Source organism: Amblyomma maculatum, chromosome 3, assembly GCF_055883805.1.
Source record: "Amblyomma maculatum isolate TAMU_Amacu chromosome 3, ASM5588380v1, whole genome shotgun sequence".
NCBI lineage: Eukaryota > Metazoa > Arthropoda > Arachnida > Ixodida > Ixodidae > Amblyomma > Amblyomma maculatum.
In genome coordinates, this window is record NC_139346.1 from 144029234 (window position 1) to 144053312 (window position 24079).

General features: G+C 43.1%; 1 protein-coding gene across 1 annotated transcript in view; it reads right to left on the minus strand.

Annotated features, from left to right (window-relative positions):
* Positions 1–24079, minus strand: part of LOC146196230 (protein O-mannosyl-transferase TMTC1-like) — a 163881-nt gene that overhangs the window by 74566 nt on the left and 65236 nt on the right. The window contains exons 2-3 of the mRNA XM_084596951.1: positions 13161–13338; positions 4401–4474 (exon numbers count right to left, since the gene is read on the minus strand). Coding sequence (XP_084453077.1) covers positions 4401–4474; positions 13161–13338 — 252 coding nt within the window. The remainder of the gene's footprint in view (positions 1–4400; positions 4475–13160; positions 13339–24079) is intronic.

Here is a 24079-nt window from a genome sequence, read left to right on the forward strand (position 1 = left end):
CACACTAAAATACCACTGGTAGTTGAAATTATAGCAGCCTTCAACTACAGATTCCCCTGAGAGCCATGTCGCTTCGAGATCTTAAGCCCTCTATTTATTTATTTATTTATTTATTTATTTATTTATTTATTTATTTATTTATTTGTTTATTTATTTATTTATTTATTTATTTATTTATTTATTTATTTATTTATTTATTTATTTATTTATTTATTTATTTATTTATTTATTTATTTATTTATTTATTTATTTATTTATTTATTTATTTATTACACACTACAGACCATTGGCTAAAAGCAGGGGACACAGATGCATACGAACAAGAGCAAACAACAACAACAAAAACTGATACAAATTTATACAATATTAGTCGCACCGCATAGCCATCCTTAAGATCTTGTTCCAGTCTGATATTGTCCTAGGGAAGAAGGAAAACTTAAACGGGTCAGTTCGAGCATAATAACGTGTCAGTGAGTTAGGATGATGATGACGTCTTGTGTGCCGTGTTATTGCAGGAGATATATAAGGGGACTGGTTTATTGCAAGTTTGTTACTTCCAGAAAAGAAAATAATTCAAGCCTCAGCAGTTTTCTGCGGGAATCAAGTGTGGGAATAGAATTTTTTATCATTGCTTCAGAGGGTGAGTCAAATCTAGCGAATTTATTAAATATAAACCGAACTGCCTTTCTTAGTATTTTTTCAAGGCGGTTGATACTTTACCTAATGTGAGGATCCCATGCTATGCATGCATACTCTAGCTTAGGTCTCAATGAGAAGTCAGATAGTAATTTTAAGGAAGAAGGGGCGTTTTTAAGTTTGTGTCTCAGGAAACAGAGTTTGCGGAAGACAGAGGAGCAGATTGTAGTATTATGCAAGCTCCAGGACAGTGTATATCTTAAGGCAATACCCAAGTATTTGTAACTGTTAGTACCGCGCAGTGGTGAAGTGCCTAGAAAGCTAGAAAAAAATAAGGGGGGATTTTTTACGAGTAATACGGGGGAATACTCAGCGTTTATCAACATCCCCATTCACTGCACGAATTTAATATGTTGTTTAAATCTGTTTGAAGGACGATATCATCATGTGGAGTCGTCACATCTCTATACAAATTACAATCATCAGCAAACAGTCTTATTTTTACATCCGGATCACAACATTCACGATGTCATTGATATATATGAGGAATAGTAGGGTACAGAACACTACCCTGGGGCACCCCTGCCGTGACTGGAAGAATGACTGAGATGTGTTCGACAATTTCAACGTACTGTGTTCGTTTAGTAAGGTAAGCAACAATCCAGTTTACAAAAATGTCAGGTATGTCAATCATTCTTAGACTAAATATTAATTTCCCATGCGGAACCTTACCAAATGTTTTGGTGAAATCTAGAAATATTACATCTATTTGTCCATTACTGCCGAAGGATAACACAAAATTATGAATTACTGATACCAGTTATGCTACAGTCGAATACCCCTTTCTGAAGTCATGCTGAAAATCTGTAAACACATTGTTTTCAGCTAAGAATTCTTTGATGCAGTTTGCCACAACGTGTTCCAAGAGCTTACAGCATTGAAATGTCAACAAAATGGGGCAATAATTTTGGATTAATTTTCGATCTCCCTTTTTGAATACCGGAACAACACGATCCACCCTCCAGTCAGCCGGTAGCTCTCCCGACAAAAGCGGAACAGAAAACATTTTAACAAGAAATTTCGAAACATGTTCAGGATACCGCTTTAGGGAGATGTTTGGTATTTGGTCAGGGCCACATCAAAGTTTGGTTTTCAGGTTTACCAGCATATTGACAATACCAGCATAAGAAACAAAACTGGCATCAAATACACGTTTATCAGAAACCCCAGTATTAATATTTCATACTGAAAAGACACTTTAAAAATATCCATTAAAGTGCTGCTCTACGTATCTGTAATCAGTTACCGGCGTGTCATCCTCTTTTAATTGCGAAATTGGTTCCTTTTTCTCCTCCATATATTTCCAGAATTTATCAGAATCATTTTTTATCAACTTAGGCAATGAAGTATTAAAATAATAGTGTTTAGCGTTTACCTTCTGTTTAAGCCCACCCTGGGCTTCTTTTATTTTATTCTAATTGATATGCTTTTTCCTTCACCTTTTTACTTTTCGTTTAGCATGAATCCTGTCGCGTGTCATCCAGGGTGTACGTTTGTGAACTTACTTTCTCTTACTAGGTATGAATTTTTCTACTCAGTGGAGACACATACTTTTGAAAGTATTCCAAAGAGAACAGACATTTGCGCTGTTAAATGCAACAAGACAATTTTCTATGTAATCTATAATAGAAATGTCTTCAGCATCAGAATAATCTTTGTAATAAAGAACTGAACAATAGTTTCGCGTGATTTGCACAAGTGGAAGAATAATGCTCACCTGGCTTCTTCTATAAAAACAAAATATTCCGAGAAATCCCGGCTAAGAAAAACTAAATCAAGAAATGAACGGCATGTTCCCTGCACACGTATTGGTTCATGTACCATCTGCGTTAGGTTATAACGCAGCATAATGTTGAAGTCAAGGTTAATGTTTTTGTTGTACACAGTCGCAGAATTAATGCGAAAACGCCTCCCATTAATACAATATTATTGTGCGCGTGCCTGGCCATTTCATCCTCCAGTTTCTGCAAATACTCGACAGGGGAATCGTGTGGCCTGTAGGTAGCATAAAAAACAAATTTTTGTCCCAAGAGTTTACCTTGACGGGCAAACATTCACTGTCAGGGATATCTTTCAACAGAAAGGCAGATATGCTATTTTTAATAAGGATGTCTACACCGCCACCTCTGGTGCATCTGTCTTTTCGGTAAAGCGTATAAAGAGAAGAAAATACATCGTCACCTATTTCTTCATTAAGCCAAATCGCTTATACAGTAATATGAGGATTATGCTTCAATAATAACATTCCTAGTGCATCAGTTTTATTTCTTACACTGCAGACATTAACATTTATAAGTCTGAGCTGCTTAAGAGATCCTTTAGACTCCCGTCAATCCCGCGTGTTGAAGGAATCGCTAGGCATACTCGTTTTGGGAGAGGTTCTTTGGCAAATCTTTACACGTTTGTTTAAACGTTCATTACAATAAAAATTATTTTTACCAACTTTAAGCTTATAATAGATCAGTGAAGCTTTTATTTTAATATTAATGCCCCTTTATAACTCTCCCGAGAAGTTTTCGTTTCTTTAAAGTAGATGGAGAAGAATCATTCTGGACGTAAATTTCAGACCCTTTTAGTTTTTTGCAGCTTGCAAAAATCGCCTTCTTTTCGTTGTACTCTTAAATGATCTTAAAAGTAAATGATCATTGCTCGATTTTTCTTGTTGTTGTTTTTTTTTTCAAGTCTATATATTCGGCCAATTGACTCGCATTACACGCCCAGCTTGTCCTGAAATATCTCATTGCCTAGTTTTTATTTTATAGTAGATTATGTTTCATCAGGCGACTCCTTGATTCCATAAATAATCAGATTGGAGCGCCTGCTATGGTCCTTCAAACTGGTTAGCTTCTTTGTCGGAAAGGTCATCACTTGTTCTAAAGATTTCAGCGTCGTTTCTACTTGACCAACTTGAAACTCGGATGCAGAATGCTGATGTAGTTTAGTGTGTATTTCTTTTACTGTACTCTGCAGGGTAGCAAGCACATCGTTTATGCTGCATAGCAGTGTTTTTGTTTCATTCACTTCACCGAGAATAGTTTTTTGGCGCTCAAGTAATTCTTCGTACAATTCCTTTTGCGTTGGTCCTGGATTTGTTTCTACATTCCCGCATAGAACTAACTTACACACTAGAAAACACTCGCAAGCAAGAGTGGCACACTGCTGTGAGCAAGGCAGAACAAACAGCAGCATTCTAAGTTAAACCTTACAGTTCATCACTCCTTTAAGGAAGAATGGTCCCCGATCGAAACTTCAGTAGAGCCTTCTCGAAATTTAAGCATGCGTCACTCCGTTTTACAAGTATATGCTGTCCTGTGCATAGTTCCCTTTTATTAACTGTTATACAGGCCTCCCTGCTAAAGCATTCAAACCTTTCAAAATAGACACATTTCCAATTCCCAAAGGGAACATATGGAGGGCTCTTGAGACTCATGTGGCCTTCTCTGCAGAATTACCCGATTCCAACGAGTTAAATAATTAGCAATAAAACGTAGGTGCTAATTTATTTTAAATTTACGTTCGTAATGAAGTGTCAATTTAAACTAGTTGTAGATCGTCTCTAAACTTACTGGCTAAAACCTTCGCACTGCGTCAGCTTTAAATGAAAATATTTACCTTTTGTCTACCGTAAAATCTTGCCAAATCCTTAGCTTAAAATATATAGGGAGAGAGGAGAGAAGGCTTGGCTTTGAAAACGATCTGCTCACCGGTGGTAGCTGAGAAGCGAGAGGAGAAAGAACAAGCAGCACAGCACTTCTGCCCGGCCCACTATGCTGGCGACCTGCAGAGGAAAGCCAAGTAATATTAAGTGCATAAACAACCGTGAGATTATTTGAAAGTTTTTTCAAGCCATACTTGATGCGCTTCAAATGTAAATTTTTTTTTTTTTTGAAAGGGCAAAATTCAGGGCATTTGTTTCAAGTAGCAATTAGACCCGGCCGAAAATACCAGAGAAGTTTTTTTTTTTGGTCACAAAAGAATTTCCGTGCAATTTCTGCCTATATACGATAAGGATTCTGCACTCTCGAGTAAAGTATAACAGTAAAACTGCGGCCGGTTAGATTGCTTCGCTTTTGGGTTTGTGAAACAAATTCTGAAGAGGGGGGGGGGGGGGGGGGAAGGCTCTAGCGAGACTAGCACGTATTTCTCAGTGAGTGCGCACTTTCACTTATGCATTTTCTATGTGCATACCTTAGTTAACAGTGTGTCATCATCTCTGCTATAAATGGATACAGATTTACGGCAAAAATTTTTCCTAAATCCCTTTATACATCCTCTAAACTCCCATTCGCCAAAGCAGTCCTCATCTTGACAACGCATTGCCACTCACCAACAAATAATCCCAGAAAGGCATGCCTCGACGACTAATCCGTTAATGGAGCTTTTTGAAAGAGGCTCTGCGCATTCGCATAGTTTAGAGATGCATACTTCGCATCAGAAGGCGTGTACTCACGATGATTACCTTAAACAAAAAACAGGAAAACTGCAAGTAATGTGTATCGCAGTTTGAAACTTTGAGAAGTTCTAAAAGATGCAGCAAACTGAACATAATATTTGAGGATTTTCCACAAATAATAACTCAGGAAACAGCAGAACCCTAACCATAACGTAGAGTTCCCACATGAAACTTTGCGCACAAAAAAGTATGAAGTCAGTACACATTCTGACATGAAATCAACAGCTGTGCTGCTGTCAATTACTTTCTAGTATCTCTACTTTTTCCACCACGTTACACACCTGCCTGGCTCCCACCTTGATGGAGTATGCATGTGCTTTCTACTGCAAAATAACATTCGTCGTATTATACCCGAGAAATCACCGCAGTTGCTTCGACTGAATACTATGCTTGAATCAGTTTTGATGCTTCTTTTCATCTTGAGCTCTGCAGGCATCACTGATACACAATGGTATTTTCATAAATCGCAGTACATTGATGGGCCCTGGATGGAATATTACTGACCAGTATTGTAACAACTTAGGCTCATCATGCAACTGCGAATAACAAAACCAATAAGAGCAGCAGCGTTGTACGTATTCGATTACAAGTAAATAATTTCATCGTCGAGTAATTTTGCAATATGATTAATTACTTCTTTCGAGTTCTAGAGCTCCAGCTAATTCAATTTTCTTTTTCGCTACTTGATTGCTGGTTATAAATAACATCTGTGCAGAAACGTTTAGAGGACGAACGGTGTGGGAATATGTGATTGAGTCAAAGTTTTCGACTACACGACGGTGCGCTTGGTTGGTGTAGCTTCTGCTGACATCAATTGAAATTCCTAGAGTTAGACCAAATGGGTGTCCAGTAAGAATGACATTAGGAGCTCTAACAGCGTTTGGCCCAACAATTCAAGCAGCCTTCCTTTGTGTCAACGTGACAAGCCGCCTCTCATGCTCCAAACAAAAAACTTACACAATTATCTCAGAATAAGAGCTTGTGGGGCGAGTTGGTGCGGATTGTGCGCAAGAATAAGAAATAATAAGAAAGTGCAGTGTGATATGAGGCATGGCAAGCGTTTTGTAGGCTGTATGGTGGGAGTGGTGTATGAGATTTCATTGGCGTGTGGAAAAGTATATATAGGGCAGGCTGGGTGGTGTATCAATAATAGAGCTCTTAAAAGAGCATGAGGATTATTTAGAGAATGGAAAGGGTTTGAATTTGCCTCCTCATTGTCAAAAATGCAAGTGTGAGTCATTGTTTAGTAGGCTTATGACCTTAGGCAACAGTCGGAATAAGGTACAAAATAAAGGTAGCACATGTTTCAGTGATGCCTCTCCTTCCTTACGCAGAAATAAAATTTCTTTTCTGAAGGCTGCGTATGAGTTTTTGCGAGGAACATGGGGTGGCTTTTCTAGCTTGTGTCTAAGCGGCGGAAGTTGTGACTGTCTTGATGGCCTTGTTTGGACAATGTGAGTAGTGGACTTGGACATTTGCTTGTTACTTGGATGCTACCTTGGATGTGAGGGTTGCTAACATTAATTGTGGCGATACATATCTGCTTGGGAAAGAAGAGGTTGCGAATGTGATGTGCTTCGGTTAAGAGAAAGAAGGGGCGCTTGGGTGTGAAAGAGAAAGTTCAGGTTATGTTGTTAGTATTACAGATGGCAGAGTGAGCCAATGTTATGTTTCTCGTTTTGTGTTGTCCTCATTGCGCCGCCTTCTGGGTACTTAGGCAATTCAGTCCCTGTTTTAGTGCCAATCAATAAGCGCGGCGCTTTATAAAGGATGCTTGCTTTTATTTCTAGGGTTTAACATCCCAATGCAGTAAGGCTAAGAGAGGTATCGAATCGGAGGGCTCCAGAAATTTCGACTGCCATCGATTTCTTAATTTGTACTGATATGTAGATGCGCGTTGCTTTCCGACACCATCAAAAACCGGCCGCCACACCCTTGATTTGATTCCGCGTCGACTTCAGTAATCGAGCATCCTAACCACTGAGCCACTGTGGCAGCTCGCAGAGAATGTAGAAACTGCCATAGAAACCCCTGCGCAACAACGTACGACTCTACAAGGTGTTCGTACGTTTTAGCACCGTCCTATGCTTTAAGACTTCTTTGTGGAGGAGTGTTTAGTGTAGCCAATAATGTCTTCACAATAAAAATCTGCAAATAAGTGACGACGACTTAAGAGAACAGCGGTTAAAAATTAACTGCGTGTAAAATATTAAGGAAAACCCCACTAGTTCATCGCAGTTCCAGCGAGTTTGTGTTATGGCAACAACGTTCGAGGAAAAACAATTCAATTGTAAGAGGCTACTGTTCATTAATTGTCAGTTACATTTGTTACCGCTGTAATTGGCTACATTTAGGTCGAGTAATTGTAACTTTCTGTATTTTCTGCAATGTGTACAAGTCTGAAGAACAGTAATCTGAGACAAGAAGAATTCGTTCGTAACTGAGAACTTGAATAGATTGCTTATATATGCAGGTATGAAAGTGTGCTATAAAGCAATTAATATACTACAAAGCAGAGAAATGAACTTTGAAAATGCAGGCTTGTTGACAACCCTGTACGATGTGATGCAGGTGATTACCTCGTGTCAGCGTCCTTAGATAGAGTTGGAAAACTGAGCGCTGCGAAGAGGGCCGAAACGATCGCCGGTCCGACGTGCATTGCTCACAAAGCGACCACAGCGCCCCTCTCCCCTGCTGCGGTAGATACGTGAGGCCATTGAGCTAATACACAGGCGGAAATTTTAGAATAATGCTAACCCTGTTCTTTCAGGACTGCAACAGAAAATAAAATTTCGTTTGTGTTTTAAACACATCTTTATACGTATTAAACGCCGCCGCGTTTGCAGACTCTCAAGCAGGTAGGTAGCAGATGACACGCTTGAGCCGCGTCTGCAACCTCCTTGCTTCAGGTGGCTTTCACATGCTTACAATAGTGTGTTAAAAACGCAAGCGCAATTTTATTTTCTGTTGGATTGCTGAAAGAAGAGGGTTAGTAGTAATTTAAAATTTCCGTCTGTGTATTAGCTCAGTGGTCTCACCCATCTGCCGCAGTGGGGGAGAAAAGCGCTGCGGTCGTTTTGCGATCAGCTCATGCCGGACCGGCGATTGTTTGTCCCACTTCGCAGCGCGTCACGCCAGCACAGTTTTACAACTGTCTATATCTAAGAACGTTGCCTCTTGTATATGCGTACAACCGTAATACTTGTGAAATATACTGATATGGGGAAATGTGCACTTATAACTGTACTGGCGTGCGCTATGAACGTGTGCTGATGGCATGTTTTAATAGCGCAAAGACATCTGTTCCGTCCATAGTTTCTTGTCAGGAAAAAAAGATTTGCACGTTGCTAAAAGTATCGAGAATCCACTATTCAGTTTCTGCCAAGTTTACTCACAGAAATCTTGTAGGTGCAAGAGCAGTTGCCAGAATGAAGTAAACAAATATGAGAAAAAAGCCTCATAAAGCCAAATTTTGCAAAATCATATCCTTAACAGTAATGTAACCTAATAAACCGTTAAGAGGAAGCACATTTTGCTCTTACAACGGGTTTGCCACAATAGTTAAAAGCAGCAACAGAGACTGTACGTTTGTCAAGACCCATCTGTTCCATTCAGAACACTGGACCTCAAAGAAGTACACACTCAACTAAGTCGAACGTCTTTAAGGGGCCTCCGCTAAGTTTCCAGTAGACACCGGTAGAGGGGAAGCTTAAAGGGATCATGACAGCTACCAACTGAGCATAAACTAATAATTGCATTTTACTCGAAATCCTCGAAATTTGAGCTCATTCCGTGCAGCAGATAGTTTTAAGATCATTTTTATTATTAATATCGCAATCAGCTTTCTGGTCTGGCAACCATTGCGCGCTGACGTCACAACGTCAACGCTGACGTCTCTATGTCGTCTGCTATTCGCGCTGCCGGCTGAACTCTTGCATGCACGTCGTGGATGATGGTCATCGAGTTTTTTTTTTCTTCAGCACAAACATTTTATTCACATATTCTCTTCTCTTTGAGAAACCTTGACTATAATATGCGACCTTAGAGATCCTCGGACTTGTTTTCGGCTTCGTCTAGAGATTGCCGAGGAGGCCGAAATCACTGGGCTCAAGCTGTATAATTTAGGCATGCAATCAAAAGCATATTATTTTTACGTTATCGGAGTTAGCTTGTTCTACAAAAAGCGCTCCCGCATATAAAAAGGCACTTGTTCAATGTTTCCTTCGGCCGTGTACATGTGCCGCAAAAGGGGGAGGGGATAGCGTTATGTTCCTGATTGTTGAGCTATTGTCGTCACTCTTTGGGTCAAAAAAGCCAAGACTAAATCTCAGACTAGCATACCTTGACGCGAGAGCATACCTTGCGACATTAGAGGAGCAGCAAAAACTTTTGAACGAATCGCTAACTCGTGAGTTGCTGTTATATGCGCGTGTTAGTCAGGCTTATTTATTTGGGGAGAATTTTTTCAAAACTATGTTCAGTCTGGCCAGGGCCTGCGCACGAAATAATGTGCCACCGCTTCAGTCATAGCAACACACAACGCGATTCGATTGCTCTTCACTGCATGCCCGCACTGAACAAGAGCCTCCCAGTCGCCGCTGTCTCTGTCTCGCCTCCACCGCAGCCGCGCGCGCGATTGCGACTGACTCACGATCCTCACCCTCCGTTTTCCTAGTTGTTCTCCAGCAAATGACTCGTGAGTGCTTCAACGTAAGCATACACTATTTAGTATTTAGTGTGTGAACCCTAAACTCCCGCAGGAATGCGCCGATTCGCGGATTACGACTGCGGCCCCAGCGTGTTTGTTTACATAGCATTTGCAATGACTGGATGCATGCTGCTCGTCCGCATGGCATAAAATGCCAGCTGAGCTAGCAATACCAAAACTATCCACTTTTCGCCTCAGTTGCACCTTTATTTGTTCACAAACTACAACTGCGCTGCATGAAGTGCCGTGGATGCTACGTCCCCTGCGTGCGCCGGGTACACACATGAGGCGCCGGCAGCTGCCGGCTTCGCTCGCTAAACAAGGTCACATATATCGACGCTTCCCGCTCAATGTGCACTCGCTTTGTGATGTAAGCAGTCGTCGATTTGGGGTCGCTACAACCAGAACTACACTCGATGACCACATGCGACCCCTAAAGCTTGTGAATACGCGCTCCGTAATCGCCGAAACTGTAGATCCGAAGGCGCGTACTAGAGGCACTAAACGACCCGGCAGTGCGACTCCGACTAATATTTCTGACCAAGGTCATTGCTGATGATAAGGGGGAACATATAAAGTGTTGCTTCTTGTTTTCCTTTTTCTATCTCGATTAAGCTACAGACAAGTGCAGCTGTTCAGGCCGTTCACTCGAGTATCGGGTGTCAAGTTCTCGCTCCTTCGATGCGACCAAAACAGATCTGACGACCGTCCGCAGATCCTTCCGTCGGCATCGCGGAGTCGCACTACGGTGATAGGCGACCGTTGGCCGTGCTGGCGTCGTCACCGATGTAATGCGACAGACCAGTGCGTCGATAAGCTAAGGAATCTAACGGTGCAGTCCACTGACTGTCAGCGTGCTTCATGCTGAAGAAAGCATGCCTTACTCTATATCGCTTTCGTGCGGTAACATCTTAAGTAAGCACTTCTGCATGAGGAACGACCACTGTGTCAATCGTCGCAAGAAAAAAAAAAAGACGTGTCCTTTGATATTGTAGCCTGCATTGCAGACGACGCCCCACCGTGTATACTTTGTGACGTCACACGAGCATTTAAAAATGGCGGTCGCTCTCTGCACGAGGAGCTTCCAAATTCCAATTTCAATCGCGTTTTTTTTTTAAATATGCGCCGCGCGCTAGGCACTAAAACTTTGCGAGTAGAATCACAAACCTGTATATTATTCACAGAAGTATAAAACGGCAATACATCGAACGACCTTGTCATCGCCCCTTTAACTATTTTCAATCGCATCCACATGGATTAAAACATAACGCCTCGTTTTTGTTTAAACCGAATATGTCTACTTCTGGTCGCATAACGTACCCGTTGCAATACATACGATACACAGCGGCGAATTGTAAAACAAATATAAATAATAATCGGCATATCTTTATTCCTTGTAAGTTCTAATGCAAGCTAAATTCATCAAAGACTATAGCTTGAGGTTCATAGCCTTAGCTATGTCATAACATTTCTACACCTAATTCTTTAAAACCATTTTTCAAGCCTCACCCCAACTTAAATCTTTATTAGGTAAAGAGAACGGTTAACAAACACCTTTCAGCACCTTTTGATATTTAGGGAATTTATTAAGTGACTACTATACCTGTGAGAAGCAAACAATGTAGCATGGTTAATTTTGGCAACAAGGTACTTCCGCAAAAAGGTCAAAAACAGAAATATGCTAGGCAGAAAAGACGGTAAGTCGAAATAAGTTTCAAACAGCATTTTTCCGTTGTGCGCTGGCACCAAGTTTCTATGGCATCGAAGTGAACACACATGGGGGATTGCGCTTTCTATTTCCTGCATAATACCACAAAATGAGTTGACAAGGCATGTTCTCTAAAGGAATGAGCAAGTAACACAGCAGGGACATATAAATACGGCATGGCCATATATTTATTATAAAGAAATTTTGCCTCTTACGCAATCGAGAGTATATGTAACCATGAAATCGTTACGGCCCTGGTAGCGACGTTGTCATCTTCGTGCACGGCGGCATAAGCATAACATTATTGGCATGGCCAGCATTCTTCCACTTCCGCAAGCCTTGTCCTACATCTCTCTTCATCAGGCTGTGTTGCTCGGTTCAAAACGCTGTGATGGTAATAGCAGTGAATTTCAAAACGATGCACAAGTGTAGTCGGCCATGACGGCAAGAATGTAGTAGAAACAATTCGTTCGAGTGTCCTCCGAGCGTCTTATATAACCTTCTGCTAAACGTCATGAGCTGACGCCGCAGAGCATTGATGGACTAGATTCCCAAATGCCCGCATGCGCTTCAACTGCTGCCGCCTATGCCGCCGGCCTCGGGCGTTCTTCTGTGTGCGCGATTATGTGGGACCGTGGCACCACCTTTGAGGACGGCCTGTAAGCCGTTGTTCTGTACAGCCCTCCCCTCCACGCTGAGCGGCACTTTCTCAATGGCCCGAGACAGCCCGAGAGGAAGAAATTGGAAATAATGATTTTGTAACTCAGTTGTGTGCCGCTCCTATACGAGAACTGGGAGTGCGGAGAACTCGTATCGTAAAATTTCGTTCGGTGCCGTAATGATCCCGTTCCGGCTGACAGATGTAAAGGAATCAGCGTCCGGATGACGGCAAAGTGGTTCCCGGTTGTCAAATCTCTGTTTGCGCTCGATTTAGCCTCAAGATCACCAGAAATGGGAGGTAAAAGCACTTCGTTCTTAAAAAAGCATTGTTTTGGGACAGCAATGTTGGCCTCCGACACGCGGTTTGTATGCTGCGTATATGTGAGCCGAAGTGGCCTCGCTAGTGTAGCGTATGGGTGTGCGGACTAACTCCTCTTACATTCGTGTCCAAGCTCAGTTTACATCCAATGTGTAATTGGCTCTGCCCTTGAACAAAACACCGTCTCCTGAATATACGAAACTAGTTTAAAATGTCAGTGACCTCTATTCGCCCTCGGTGATCTTGTGCTGCTTGTTTTCAAAAACAAATTAACTTCTCTCATAAAGGAAAGGTTAATAGCGCGAAAAGACACTCACAAATAGGCACAAATAGACACACAGGACCGGCGCTGCCTGTGCGTCTATTTGTGCCTATTTGTGAGTGTCTTACTGCGCTATTAATCTTTCCTTTATGTGGTTATGCACCAACTAGCCCAGAAATTAGTTTTAATTAACTTCTCTCATTCAACAGATAATACAACGAATCAAAATTATCGAAACGTGACGCGCATTCCTCTGAGTTATAACGAGCCTGGCCCACAGTTTCCGCCGTTGCCATTAGAGCAGTTCTTTCCGTTACTTGTAGGCAGTCATTGGTAAAAGTGTGCATCACTCACGGCTTCCGTGTGCACGGGGTGAGTCGCGAATAACGCTGCGGCCAGCCACGCGGCCAAGGACGGCATCCGGAGCACGCTGCGGGCCACCACAGCCACCAGCGCTGAGCATGCGCAGTGCAGAGCCACGTTCACCAAGTGGTAGCCGCGCACTTGGAGTCCCCCTAACAAAAAGTTGGCCCTGAAAGAGAAGATTGTGAGAAGAACATTATTACACTCTTCGGGCATAGCATTCGAGCCGAGAGCTTGTCGCGGTTTTTGTACACGCGCAGTTAGAACGTTAGCTTAACATCCTCCCAGTAGCTTTAGAAAACATACGCGGTGTATCGCGCCAAAATACAGGTGTCTGATAAACTAAAGACAAGACGTGAGATGTCGCGGTCTCGCCGTACGTAAGCAGTCGAGCAAGATTGCGGTCTTGGCAGACCAACCAAGCAATAGTGAGTAAGTAGCATGTCAAAAGCATGCTAGTAGGGCATTCTAATCACTGAAAATAAAAGGCCTCTTTAAAAATCGCTCAAGGGAAGGGTATGTTAAGGGATATATGGTTATAAAATCCTGGAACAACTCAGGGTTAGGGAACACCTAGGGGAGACCACAGGATTACTTTGGGCCGCTTGGACTCCTTTAGCCCCCGGTGTCATTGCGATGCACACAGATGGTTTAACACTTAGCCTCCATGGTGATGAGGCTAGGTGCCGCTTTTAGTCGCGCTCCTGTAGGAGCTACTGTCGATACACCAAACCTACTCTGAGCCATTGGGGCTGATGCAAGAATAAGTGGCAATATCTGGAACGTTCGCAACATGCTCTGCCAATAACATGTATGCCAGGTGACACAGTCTCAGACTCGTTTGGGACAATATTCTTCAGTTATCACATTTAGGTGTATTGAAGATTAGTGGGACCGTGCAATGACTTCTTAAAGCTAAGCTTAGCAGTTTGCTTTAACTTCACAAAAGCTCCTGATGACGGCAATAAAAAACATTAGAGAGATGGGGGGGGGGGGGGGGGGGGGGACCGTTTATTGAAACCCCCCTCTACTTTATTCATAAATAAATTATTTTAATCAATAAAAAAGGGAGGATTGGAAATCTGATTGCCAGGAGCGCCTGAACCCGGCGGCTTGCTGTGAATCAGTGTCTCGCACTGCTCCGTGGTGGGGATATTAAAGGATGGGGTTCACATTTGTGGACATACTTATAGAACGTTGAAAAATATTTCCGAGCACAAACGAGATGTAAAGATAAGCGCAAGGAAAAAATGAGACAGGAGAGGTGCTACACTTCCAACAGCAGGAAGTGGGGCACTCTGCAATCCTGTCTCGGTTGTTCCTTGCGCTTGTGTCTACGTGTCTTTTGTGGCGCAAATTTTTTCACCATGGATAGCAACCAAACAGCTCTAACACGACATGCTTTTATGAAGTGAGGTTATATTTGCGACTTCTTTGTATTTCTTTCATTAATTAGTGTAAACATCGAGTAGATGTGGACGCGCAGAGTAGGGTGTGGGTATGTGTTGCTCGCAGGCGAAGTCAGGCATATGCTGCTGGCCCTTATAGGCCGTCTTGTCTGCCACTAGGTACCTGCTGCGGGCCAGGTGGAATGCTTGTGCTATTTCAAGGTAGTTGTTGACCGTATTCTTATAGGCATTCTCCGCATTCATTCGAGCGTTAGCTAGGTAGGCTCACCGGTGGGCGGTGTAATGGGCTAAAGGGCTGGTCCGTGCTGCCCCTATGAGGATAACGAAATGGGAAGTTCTGCTTTGCATTAGAATGCGCTGCGCAAAAACAGATATCCGATCGCGCGCATAGTTTTTGATGGCGCGCTTGGAGCCACTCGTGGTGGCGGCGGCGATGTTGGAGAGATCAAGGGCGATGGCAGTCTCCTCGACCATCTATGGGTCGATCCACTCTCTTTAGGCTATGTGGTGAAGTTCTTGAAACACGTGACAGCAAGCTATTCAAATAATTGGTGTTAAGTAACCTTGAATACGTTTTTGAAGAGTGGCATTTGCCAATGGCATAATTCTTCTTTTTATAAAAAACAACTTGAAAACAGGCTAGATGGCTTCTTTATCTTTTTAGGAAGTGGAAAGGAGCGTATGAGAGAAAGGCACCAAAAAATCGCCGCATGTCTGTGTTCCACCGTCTATTGTGTGTTCGTCTCTTGTATGCGCTCTAGTACTTTCTTAAAAAAAGTTAATATAGCCCATACATCCGCGCCAAAATGTAGCAATCGTTGGCTTGATAAAGCTGTTATGAAGATCAGCAAACTTCTCGTACGAGCTTGATATACTAAAGCTGTAGCCAACTTGTGCGTATTATCATCTTTTATATTCTCAGTAATTCATTTACAAGGATTGCAGTTGCCTAAATTCTTCAGTGTAGTTCGTTCCAGTAACTCTTTTTATATGCACTCTTTCTTATATTTACTCTCATATTACTCTCTTTATATTTCATAATAATGTTATCAGATACCGTTATGTTTGTGGTGTACTCATTGATATGGCGTGTTCAAGTCTTGCGACGGACAGCAATATATTCCATTTAAATTATGTAGTGCGCTCCCACCAAATTGTTAAGAGGGGTGCAGAAAGCCAATCAGGTGCGTTTTTTTTTTTTTTTTTCAGTGCAGAAAACTGCAACCACCTCGACCATCTCCAGAAATGATATTGAGGTATATAAAATTCAACGATTTCAAAGAAAACGAAAAACTAACTTCATAAACAACAAAATAAACAACCAAAATGCTCTTGTCCAGCCTTTTTGGATACATAGACATGTTCGTTCTAGTGCACGCTTTGTTCCTATTTTAAGATCAGAGTACCTTCATTTGGTATTCTATCCGCTATGCTATTTCTGCCCCCGCCCCACCGGACTCCCGCAAATACGCCCCAGACGATCTCAGCGTGGCGAGTAATGTCATGTGACCGTAAAACTGATTGCAGAAAATGCTTACCGCACTGAACTGTGCCTTATATTTGTGACCAGGCACCTCTGGCGGAGCAATGAATGATCCCACAAAAAAGTGAGGTTTTTTTTAAAAATTGAATAAATAAATAAATTAGTTTACAGGAAGGGAAAGATGCAGTACCTGTCACTTTTTAACAGCGATGCTGCTTAAGCCGGAGGTTGTTCAGGAGATCGTGCACAGCAAACTCATGTGTTCGCAGTGATGACGTCACCCACGGACGCCTGACGCCCCCTGTCGCAGTAGATGACAACTAAAGCAACCAAAGATGCCCTCGGGGGCGTGACGTAACGCCATGGTATAATAAAATGAGCTGCGCTCCGGCGCCTGAAAAGAGGGCGGCCGTGCCTCAAACGAAGATAGATGGGGCCGCGGAAAAAGAATATCTCCCCGAAGAGGGAGCGGGGCGCGAAAGCCCACGGGTCTAGAACTGTTGCGACGACTTCGGTCTAAGTCCGAATATTTTGATGTGGGTACTAATTGAAAACGCGCAGGATTCACCATGAACAGATTAGGTTGTGGTGGAGGTCTACAGAGGTGAAGACGCACTGGCGGAAGGATTCCCTAGTGTAGACGACGATGAATTAATGATGGTACTGGAATAAACACTTGTACGTACTGATGACTGAATGTTCTTTGATGCTGAGGAGCGGAGGGGGGGGGGGGGGGGGGGGGGGCTATCGACGACAACCAATAGAAATTACAAGTCGAACTAAACGCAAAGAGCATCGCTGTGTCATCAATCTCGCACGAGGTTGTAAAATTCCCTAATTTTTTTTTTTTTTGAATACCTGATACATGAAACAAGGGAGGAAGGTGAGAGTGAAAGCGAAAAGAGACAGAAGAGGGCAAACGTGGAAGGCTGTGGAGTAATTGCGAACACATGGGGATATTTAAAGTGCACTAACATCGCACAGCACACAGACGCCTCTTGTTTTCGCGTCCATCGAAAAGCAGCTGCCAGCGGTGGGGAACGAATCCGGTTACTCCGGCCCAGAAGCCGAGCATCTTAATAACTGCACCACGCGTTTTTTTTTTCTTTTTTGCTATATGTACATAATTAGAAAATATACAGCATATATATTTACACGTTCACCAGGCCATTTGCCGGCCTTGATAAATGGGGTCGTTTCATTTGTGCTATCTTCCTAAACACCAACTCTGTTTCAGCACCACAGTCTGCACCTTTCAACACATCATGGATTTTTACAATGCTCTCAACACAGTATTCATGCACAGATCACGCTCCAGTGTCACAGTATCAATAATCAATAGCACTGCGCCATACAAAGTGCTGTACCAACAAGAATATGGCATCGAATGGCACTGAATGGCCGTGAACGGGCAACAACTTTATGCCTCGAGGCGTAAGAGGAAGCTTCTTAATGTACGCTGTAACACGTCCCAAAAATAGATAGCGTTAATACAATGTAAGGAAATTTTTTGCATTGTTCTTGATTTGTTACACAGGAAACAGTTTTTCCCCCATGGTACATGAATTCCTTTTTGATATAAGCACGTTTTAACAGGTAAGGGACCAGTTTGTGGACGGAAGAAGATTGTCTTGGTTGCAGGCGTGACCCACATCTTTCTCACCCTCTTCAACAACCGAACAAGCCTCTTTCGAAAAGTTTGTGATGGAATCCTTGACCTTTCTAATTTGTATTTAAGGCTGATTTTGCTGCACTTCATGTTTCTGCACAGACATCTCTTTGATCATTCTTTAGTCCAGTATATGCTGTCCAGCGCCTTACCGGATTTAATCGTCTCATCAAGTTAAGGGAGCCGTTATTGTGTCTCGCGCAATCTCCGAGAGGTGAAAGCCGCTTATCGTTTTCTTGCCACGCGTTTTACTCGGGAATATGTGCACACGGTGAAGAAAAGGCGCCTAACGCAAGAGCTCGTGGACAGTATTGCCAGTTCCCCTATACCGACAGATGTTTAGAGATACACATGGTCACGATGTGTTACACCACGCGGCAGGCCAAACGTCACCCTAGAAACATCTTTTTGGAATACTTCCGTGTTCTTCGGTTCTCCACGACGTGTGCTCCCAGGCGATGCATCGATAACACGCGCTAAAATCATACTATGCTTGAAATCTGTTTTGTTCTCTTGTTTCAGCCCATGTCCCGTGTCCTCAAAATATAGCCTTCCCCTCAGTGTTTGTCTACTAGCACTGATGGATTAATCTGCAAGATCCATCAATCTGCAAGACAGGTTCATGAAAAGTGTGCAGAACGGGTCCTGTCGCCCGGCTATTTCCAGAAATTGAAGGATCTCACACGCTTCCGGGCCGCACTACCACGCCATTCTTGCATACGTGAAACGAGGTTTCACGTCATCTGTCATTTATGCAAATAGTCTTCACGACGGCGCCGCTTTGTGGTCAAAGTTCACCAGGCATCAGCCTCGCTAAGCTGTCTATCGCACACTTTCCATTTTTACTGACGAGTGGCATTCGGTGATAGCTCCACGCGCCTGGATTCCAGGCCTGAGATCGGGCTGCACTATGGAAGAAGCAAACAAGACGCTGTCCTAAACCCTTTGGATCGTAATACACGAAAGCCTCAAGGGTTCTTCCGCAAGTCGCATGCATAATGCATTTCGTGCGCCCGCGTTATGCGTACGGCCCGCGTTATGCGCTCGTACGGCCCGCGTTATGCGCAAAGCGGGGCCGCGTCACGCTTTTATTCAATTTCCCCCTCATCGATTATGCGCTGCGTCCGTGGAAGCTTATGCAAAATCAAAGAGACCAGCGCGCTACCGCGTGCATTTATTCAAACCGGAAAAGCGCCCGGGTCACCCCGCAGTCAAGTGATTGAAAGAAAGAAAAAACACTGCTTATTCTGAGCTGCGTCGAACAAGTAACGGAGACGGGTACCCAGCAAGAAAAGGCTCCCCTACCTGAGTTATCAAATCTGCGTCCACTGCAGTGAACAAAAAAATATAGAAAGAATACAAATTTTTCGACCTCTTCGAGGCCGCAAGCAACGGCAGCAGTAGACGTGCAGTTGCTGACCCTGCTTGCAGGAAAATCTTCACGCGCGAGGTCCAAGTTCATCTCTGATATCTTGAACAAACTCAGTATCAATACCGTAATGGAATCGGAATAACGAGCGACAATTCCAGGTCGACCTCGGCACCACTTGGTCGTCAAAGTTATAGCCAAAAGCATGCGTCGGGGCAGGCGTGGAGAAATATGGATCGCGAGAGGCAACGCGCTGTGCGACAAATACAACCGTACTCCGCAGGTACTGTAAGTAGACGCAGCGAACGTCTCATAGCTACACGGTACTTGCCGTTACTGGAGAAGGAATAATGAAAATTAGGACGCTTAAGCTTCACTTTAAGAGTAGATGTAGCTGTTTGACAACACATATTAATTCCACGAACATTTTAAAAATTGCTGGCTTATCTATCAAAAAGTTTAAAATTACTATTTCTGTAACATCACAACAAATCTCAAACAGACGTTAGTAATTCCAAAACACGCAACGCGTTCAGCAGATGTCCCTCTAACAAGCCTGATGCGACCCTTCAGGGCCTATGCTTTGCATCCCTAGCAAAACAACCGTATGAGTCACAATAACCTCATCCAAATATCTCATACTGAACTCATACAAAACTCGTACAAATCTCATACAATGTGATATATTTCTCATATGTTGAATGATATTTGTATGAGATGATATGAGATTGATATGAGTTTAGTATGAGAAGTCTGTATGAGGTTATTGGGAATCATGGGGTTTTTTCACTAGGGATGGCCGCCTGACATGCACGGGGCCTTAGTTCCAGACCCAAAGGCGGCAAGTTGATTGTTTCGAATTCTGTCTTGTGAAATACCCGCATTAGACAAGCCTGTCCACCTATCTTGGCTTTCTTTAGACTCTCGCCAAACTCATTCGCCCTATTTTAATGTGGCTTGTTCAAATTCTCGCGCAAGGTCGTGTGGTTGTGACGTCATGACCCTCTCGATAGATCAGAATTATTTTCCGACCGTCGTCTACGGCGGAGGCAATGGCGGCAGCTTTCCGGTTTACCAAGCTGTAACGTTACAGCGCACTAAATGTGAATTTGGTCTTATTGTTTCAGTTGCAGAAGCCGAGTAGGCCGCTGGGACGCTGGCGATCACAGATCCCTGAACACACACTGTCTTACATGGCTCAAAACGTGGTGTCACATATCCTCCAAGCTTCTTGCGGTGAAGGCATGCTGCGCAATTGAGCCCCTGAACACTTGGTGTAGTCGATATGGGTCTCCACACACTCACTGAAACCTGGCAATATTGACGTAGATTGCATAGCCCGACTTTGAACAACCGGGAGGCCCCACAGTGCCGCTTTTTTCTTACTGAGGTACTGACCACATACCACGATATAATCGACTGCTATAATGACCGACAAAGGATGTTCCCACCTCCATTCGTAGACCTTAGCAAAATACGGCTCAAAATATTGAGCACGACCCAAACGGACCCATTTTAATGTCCCAGAGATTATTCTTACAAATGGAGAATATGACACCGCAAGTCGAATTTTCAATTCACAAGAAGTGGTAACACGAGATCATATGCTTAGAGATTTGAGGGCAAGCTCCGACCTCTCAATTTCTTGAATTGTCCTCCGTACAAAGCTAAACCCAATTGCTAATGAAGCAGGAACGCACACCACAGGAAGCTCTCGCTGTCTAGGCATTCGTTTGGCTTAGTTTGGTTTGTGGGGTTTAACGTATAATAGCATATGAGACACCGTAGGGAAGGGCTTCGGAAATTTCGACCACCTGGGATTCTTTAACGTGCACTGACATCGCACAGCACACGGACGTCTTGCTTTTCGCCTGCATCAAAAAGCGGCGGCCGCGGCCTGGATGCAATTCCGCATCCTTGGGCAAAGTAGCCGCGAGCACTAACCACTGCACCACCACGGCGGGGTCGACACCTTCGTGGTCATCGCTTTATAATGGTAATACTGAGGCCCTGCCCTAACGTCAGCAACCTGTTCGCAATAAATGTTGTCTCTCTCAGTAAAACATTATAAAAGAGGAAGACAAGGAGACAGGAACGAAGGAAAGGAGGACGAAACGAAAATGAAGGAAAGGAAGGTCGGGGTGAGGAGAGGGAGGAATTAAGGAAGCAAGAAAGAAAGAAAATAACGAAAGAAAGGAACAGTGTCAGGCTTCAACAAAGGAAATTAATTAAACGTTGGTAGATTATGATGCAGGAAGGAAGGTTAACAACGAAAGAAAGGACAGGTATAGGGAAAATGAAAGAAATAAAAAAGGAAAGGTTATAAGTGAGCTAGAATGAATGCAGTTAATGAGTGAAATTAAAGTCCTGAGAAGAAAGGGGTAAATGACGAAAGTGAGGAGGACTGTGAGTGATAAACGAAAGTAAATAAAGAAAAACACTTTCACCCCACCTGACTTTCTGTCGCCCCCTGCTATGCTTTTCTTCCCTACTGGTTCACGATTTTATCAGGCCGTTTGACTGCGGGTAAATCGGGCTTCCCTTTTCTTGTAAAATATATGTTTTGTCTAAGAACCCGCGGGAGTCCCCTAAGATCAAGAAGTGGCGAGGTAGCCTTTGATAATGAGACTTTATAAGGAAGTCTTTTTTTAATATCCCTTGGCATCATCTGTCGGCCTGGTCTTATTGAGCTTTTTATTTTTCATTGATTTTGTCTTTGACGTTTATCACGGAACATATACACCAGTCGTGCGAGCGAAAGGTAGCCAAGATATTTAAAAACAAAGTGTGTCCTGCCCATGTGAAACCACCTGGCATTAACACATGGTAGTAGGCCCTCATCTGCTGTATTTTTTTAGTTATCCAGAGTAATTAATTCAGAAAGAATCATAAGCTGCATATTTAAGTTTTTAATAAAAAATAAGGTGGATTAAAAACGTGGAGACAGCCTTGAAAAACTTGCCGGAAAGGTGACACTAAGGTACCAGAGACAAAACAAAGTTGCCACATGACAGTTACTATGGTATATCAGTCGCCAAGTTAACGCACAAAGTAATTGTTTGGTTAGTACAGGGATTATTGAAATTATTAAAATAAACGGTTACAGGAGATTTAGACCTCCTAGACGGCGTCCTCTGTCGAGCCTTGTCAAGCTGACTGCGCAGGATTCACTTGGACGGAGAAGCTTCCCATATGGGTACAATGGCCTTGAGTGGTCGCCAGATAGGTGGTTTCCAAAGAATAGGTGGTTGTCATAGAGGATGCGCGGACGTCCGTATCGAATGGTAAGTGTGGGTTTGACGCTGTTACATGGCGGACATCGTGAGGATTATTACGAGGGGTGTACGGTGTGCTTGAAGTAGAAGATTGGGAAGAATTTTGTGTGGTTTGGTTACCACGTTGGCGTCGGCTATCTTTTTGAAGTAAAGAGTGTTCGGTTACTGAGACAATTTCTAAGGGCAAATATTTCATCCGGAAATTTTCACTAGAGTAGCCATCGTCTTAAATCAGTCTTTCTTCTTCAAATCAATACTTAAAAATCTCGTGAATTAATGATTACTAAAAATGCATTTCGGATTAAAAAGACGTAAGCTAGTGATTAGCAGGGCTCGGCCGGTTTCATTAGAGACAATCAGTATTTTTTAAACGCTTGGTTTTCTTTGCGGCACCCGATAAATTATACGTGTCCTTCTGAATAATCCACAGGAGTCTCAAGTCAGAGCTTTTGCTCTTTTTCTTCTTGCTTCTCTCGCAGTGCCTAGAGTGCTTGTTATGGCATAGCTTTCAGAAGTACATAACACCGGACAAATCTGATCTTCCTTTGTTCACACAAGAAAGAGACCTCCGTATTTAGTTTCGTGCACCTGGGGGCACTGCGGGAAGAAATGAAACGCTCAAATCGAAAAAGAAGCAAAGAAAGACATCAGGAATGGAGCACGAGCAGTACTATTATTTTCGAGACCGAAACGCAAGCAGCTTTAAACAGGTTTTATCAACAACTTCTACGCCAAACAAAGGACCCAAACAGATGTTCTACGGAAACATTTTCAAAGGCTGGACCTACTAACACCTCCGCCATATTGGGCAGCGCTCATTTTTGTGTGGTCACTCCCCTATGCACACTGGGATAGGGAGGCGCTTACAGCTACTGGTAGTCGCTTTCCAAGGCTACCGGGCACTTAGACCACTCTTCCAGCGACGTCACTGGCATTGCGACGCATGCAGTCGCGGAACATCCTGCTATGTGAGCGAACGACTAGTGCTGGCCACAAGAAGTACCTCGGAGGAACCTGTGGTGTCGAAGCATGGCGCCTTCAGAAGCTCTGAGGAAAAGCGGACACTTTTTCGTTTCTTTTTTTTTTTTTGTCGTACAGGGCTCTTAACTTACGGTTTAGCCAACCAGCTCCCACAGTATGCTTGCATATATTCAGATCCCTCGTCTATCCACAACTCTGTCCATCACAAGCCTCTTTATCCTCCTATTTTTCACTGGTTTGGAGTGGATGAGCTAAGAGTGATTCTTAAGCTACCAAATTCTATATGTATTTCTCTCTCAATAAACGCGTGTCTTAAAGGATAAAAAAAATACTGGTAGAGTTAATGTACCTACGGAAGACTTCCTTCTGTGTGCACACAGCCACACACAAATGCACATATACATAATTACAAAAATCATCATCATAATCAGATAAACTTAGTTACATTTACTGTAGGCCACAAGCTTCTATACGATTTCCAAACAGCTGTCAGTTGTGCCACTTATGTCCTTATTATGAAGGTAATTTTTTTACCATACCTGCCCACCTAAATATCGCAGGTGCCCAAATCCCATATTATGTCCTTAATAAAGTTTGCGTAAGCAGCATCAGCAGGTTTCCGGCCGTTGAAAAATACCTTAAATGCATGAAGCATTTCAATCTTGTAACTGCCGCCGTGAAACCCGCACCTTTGTTATATATTTAGTCACTTATTTTGCACAAT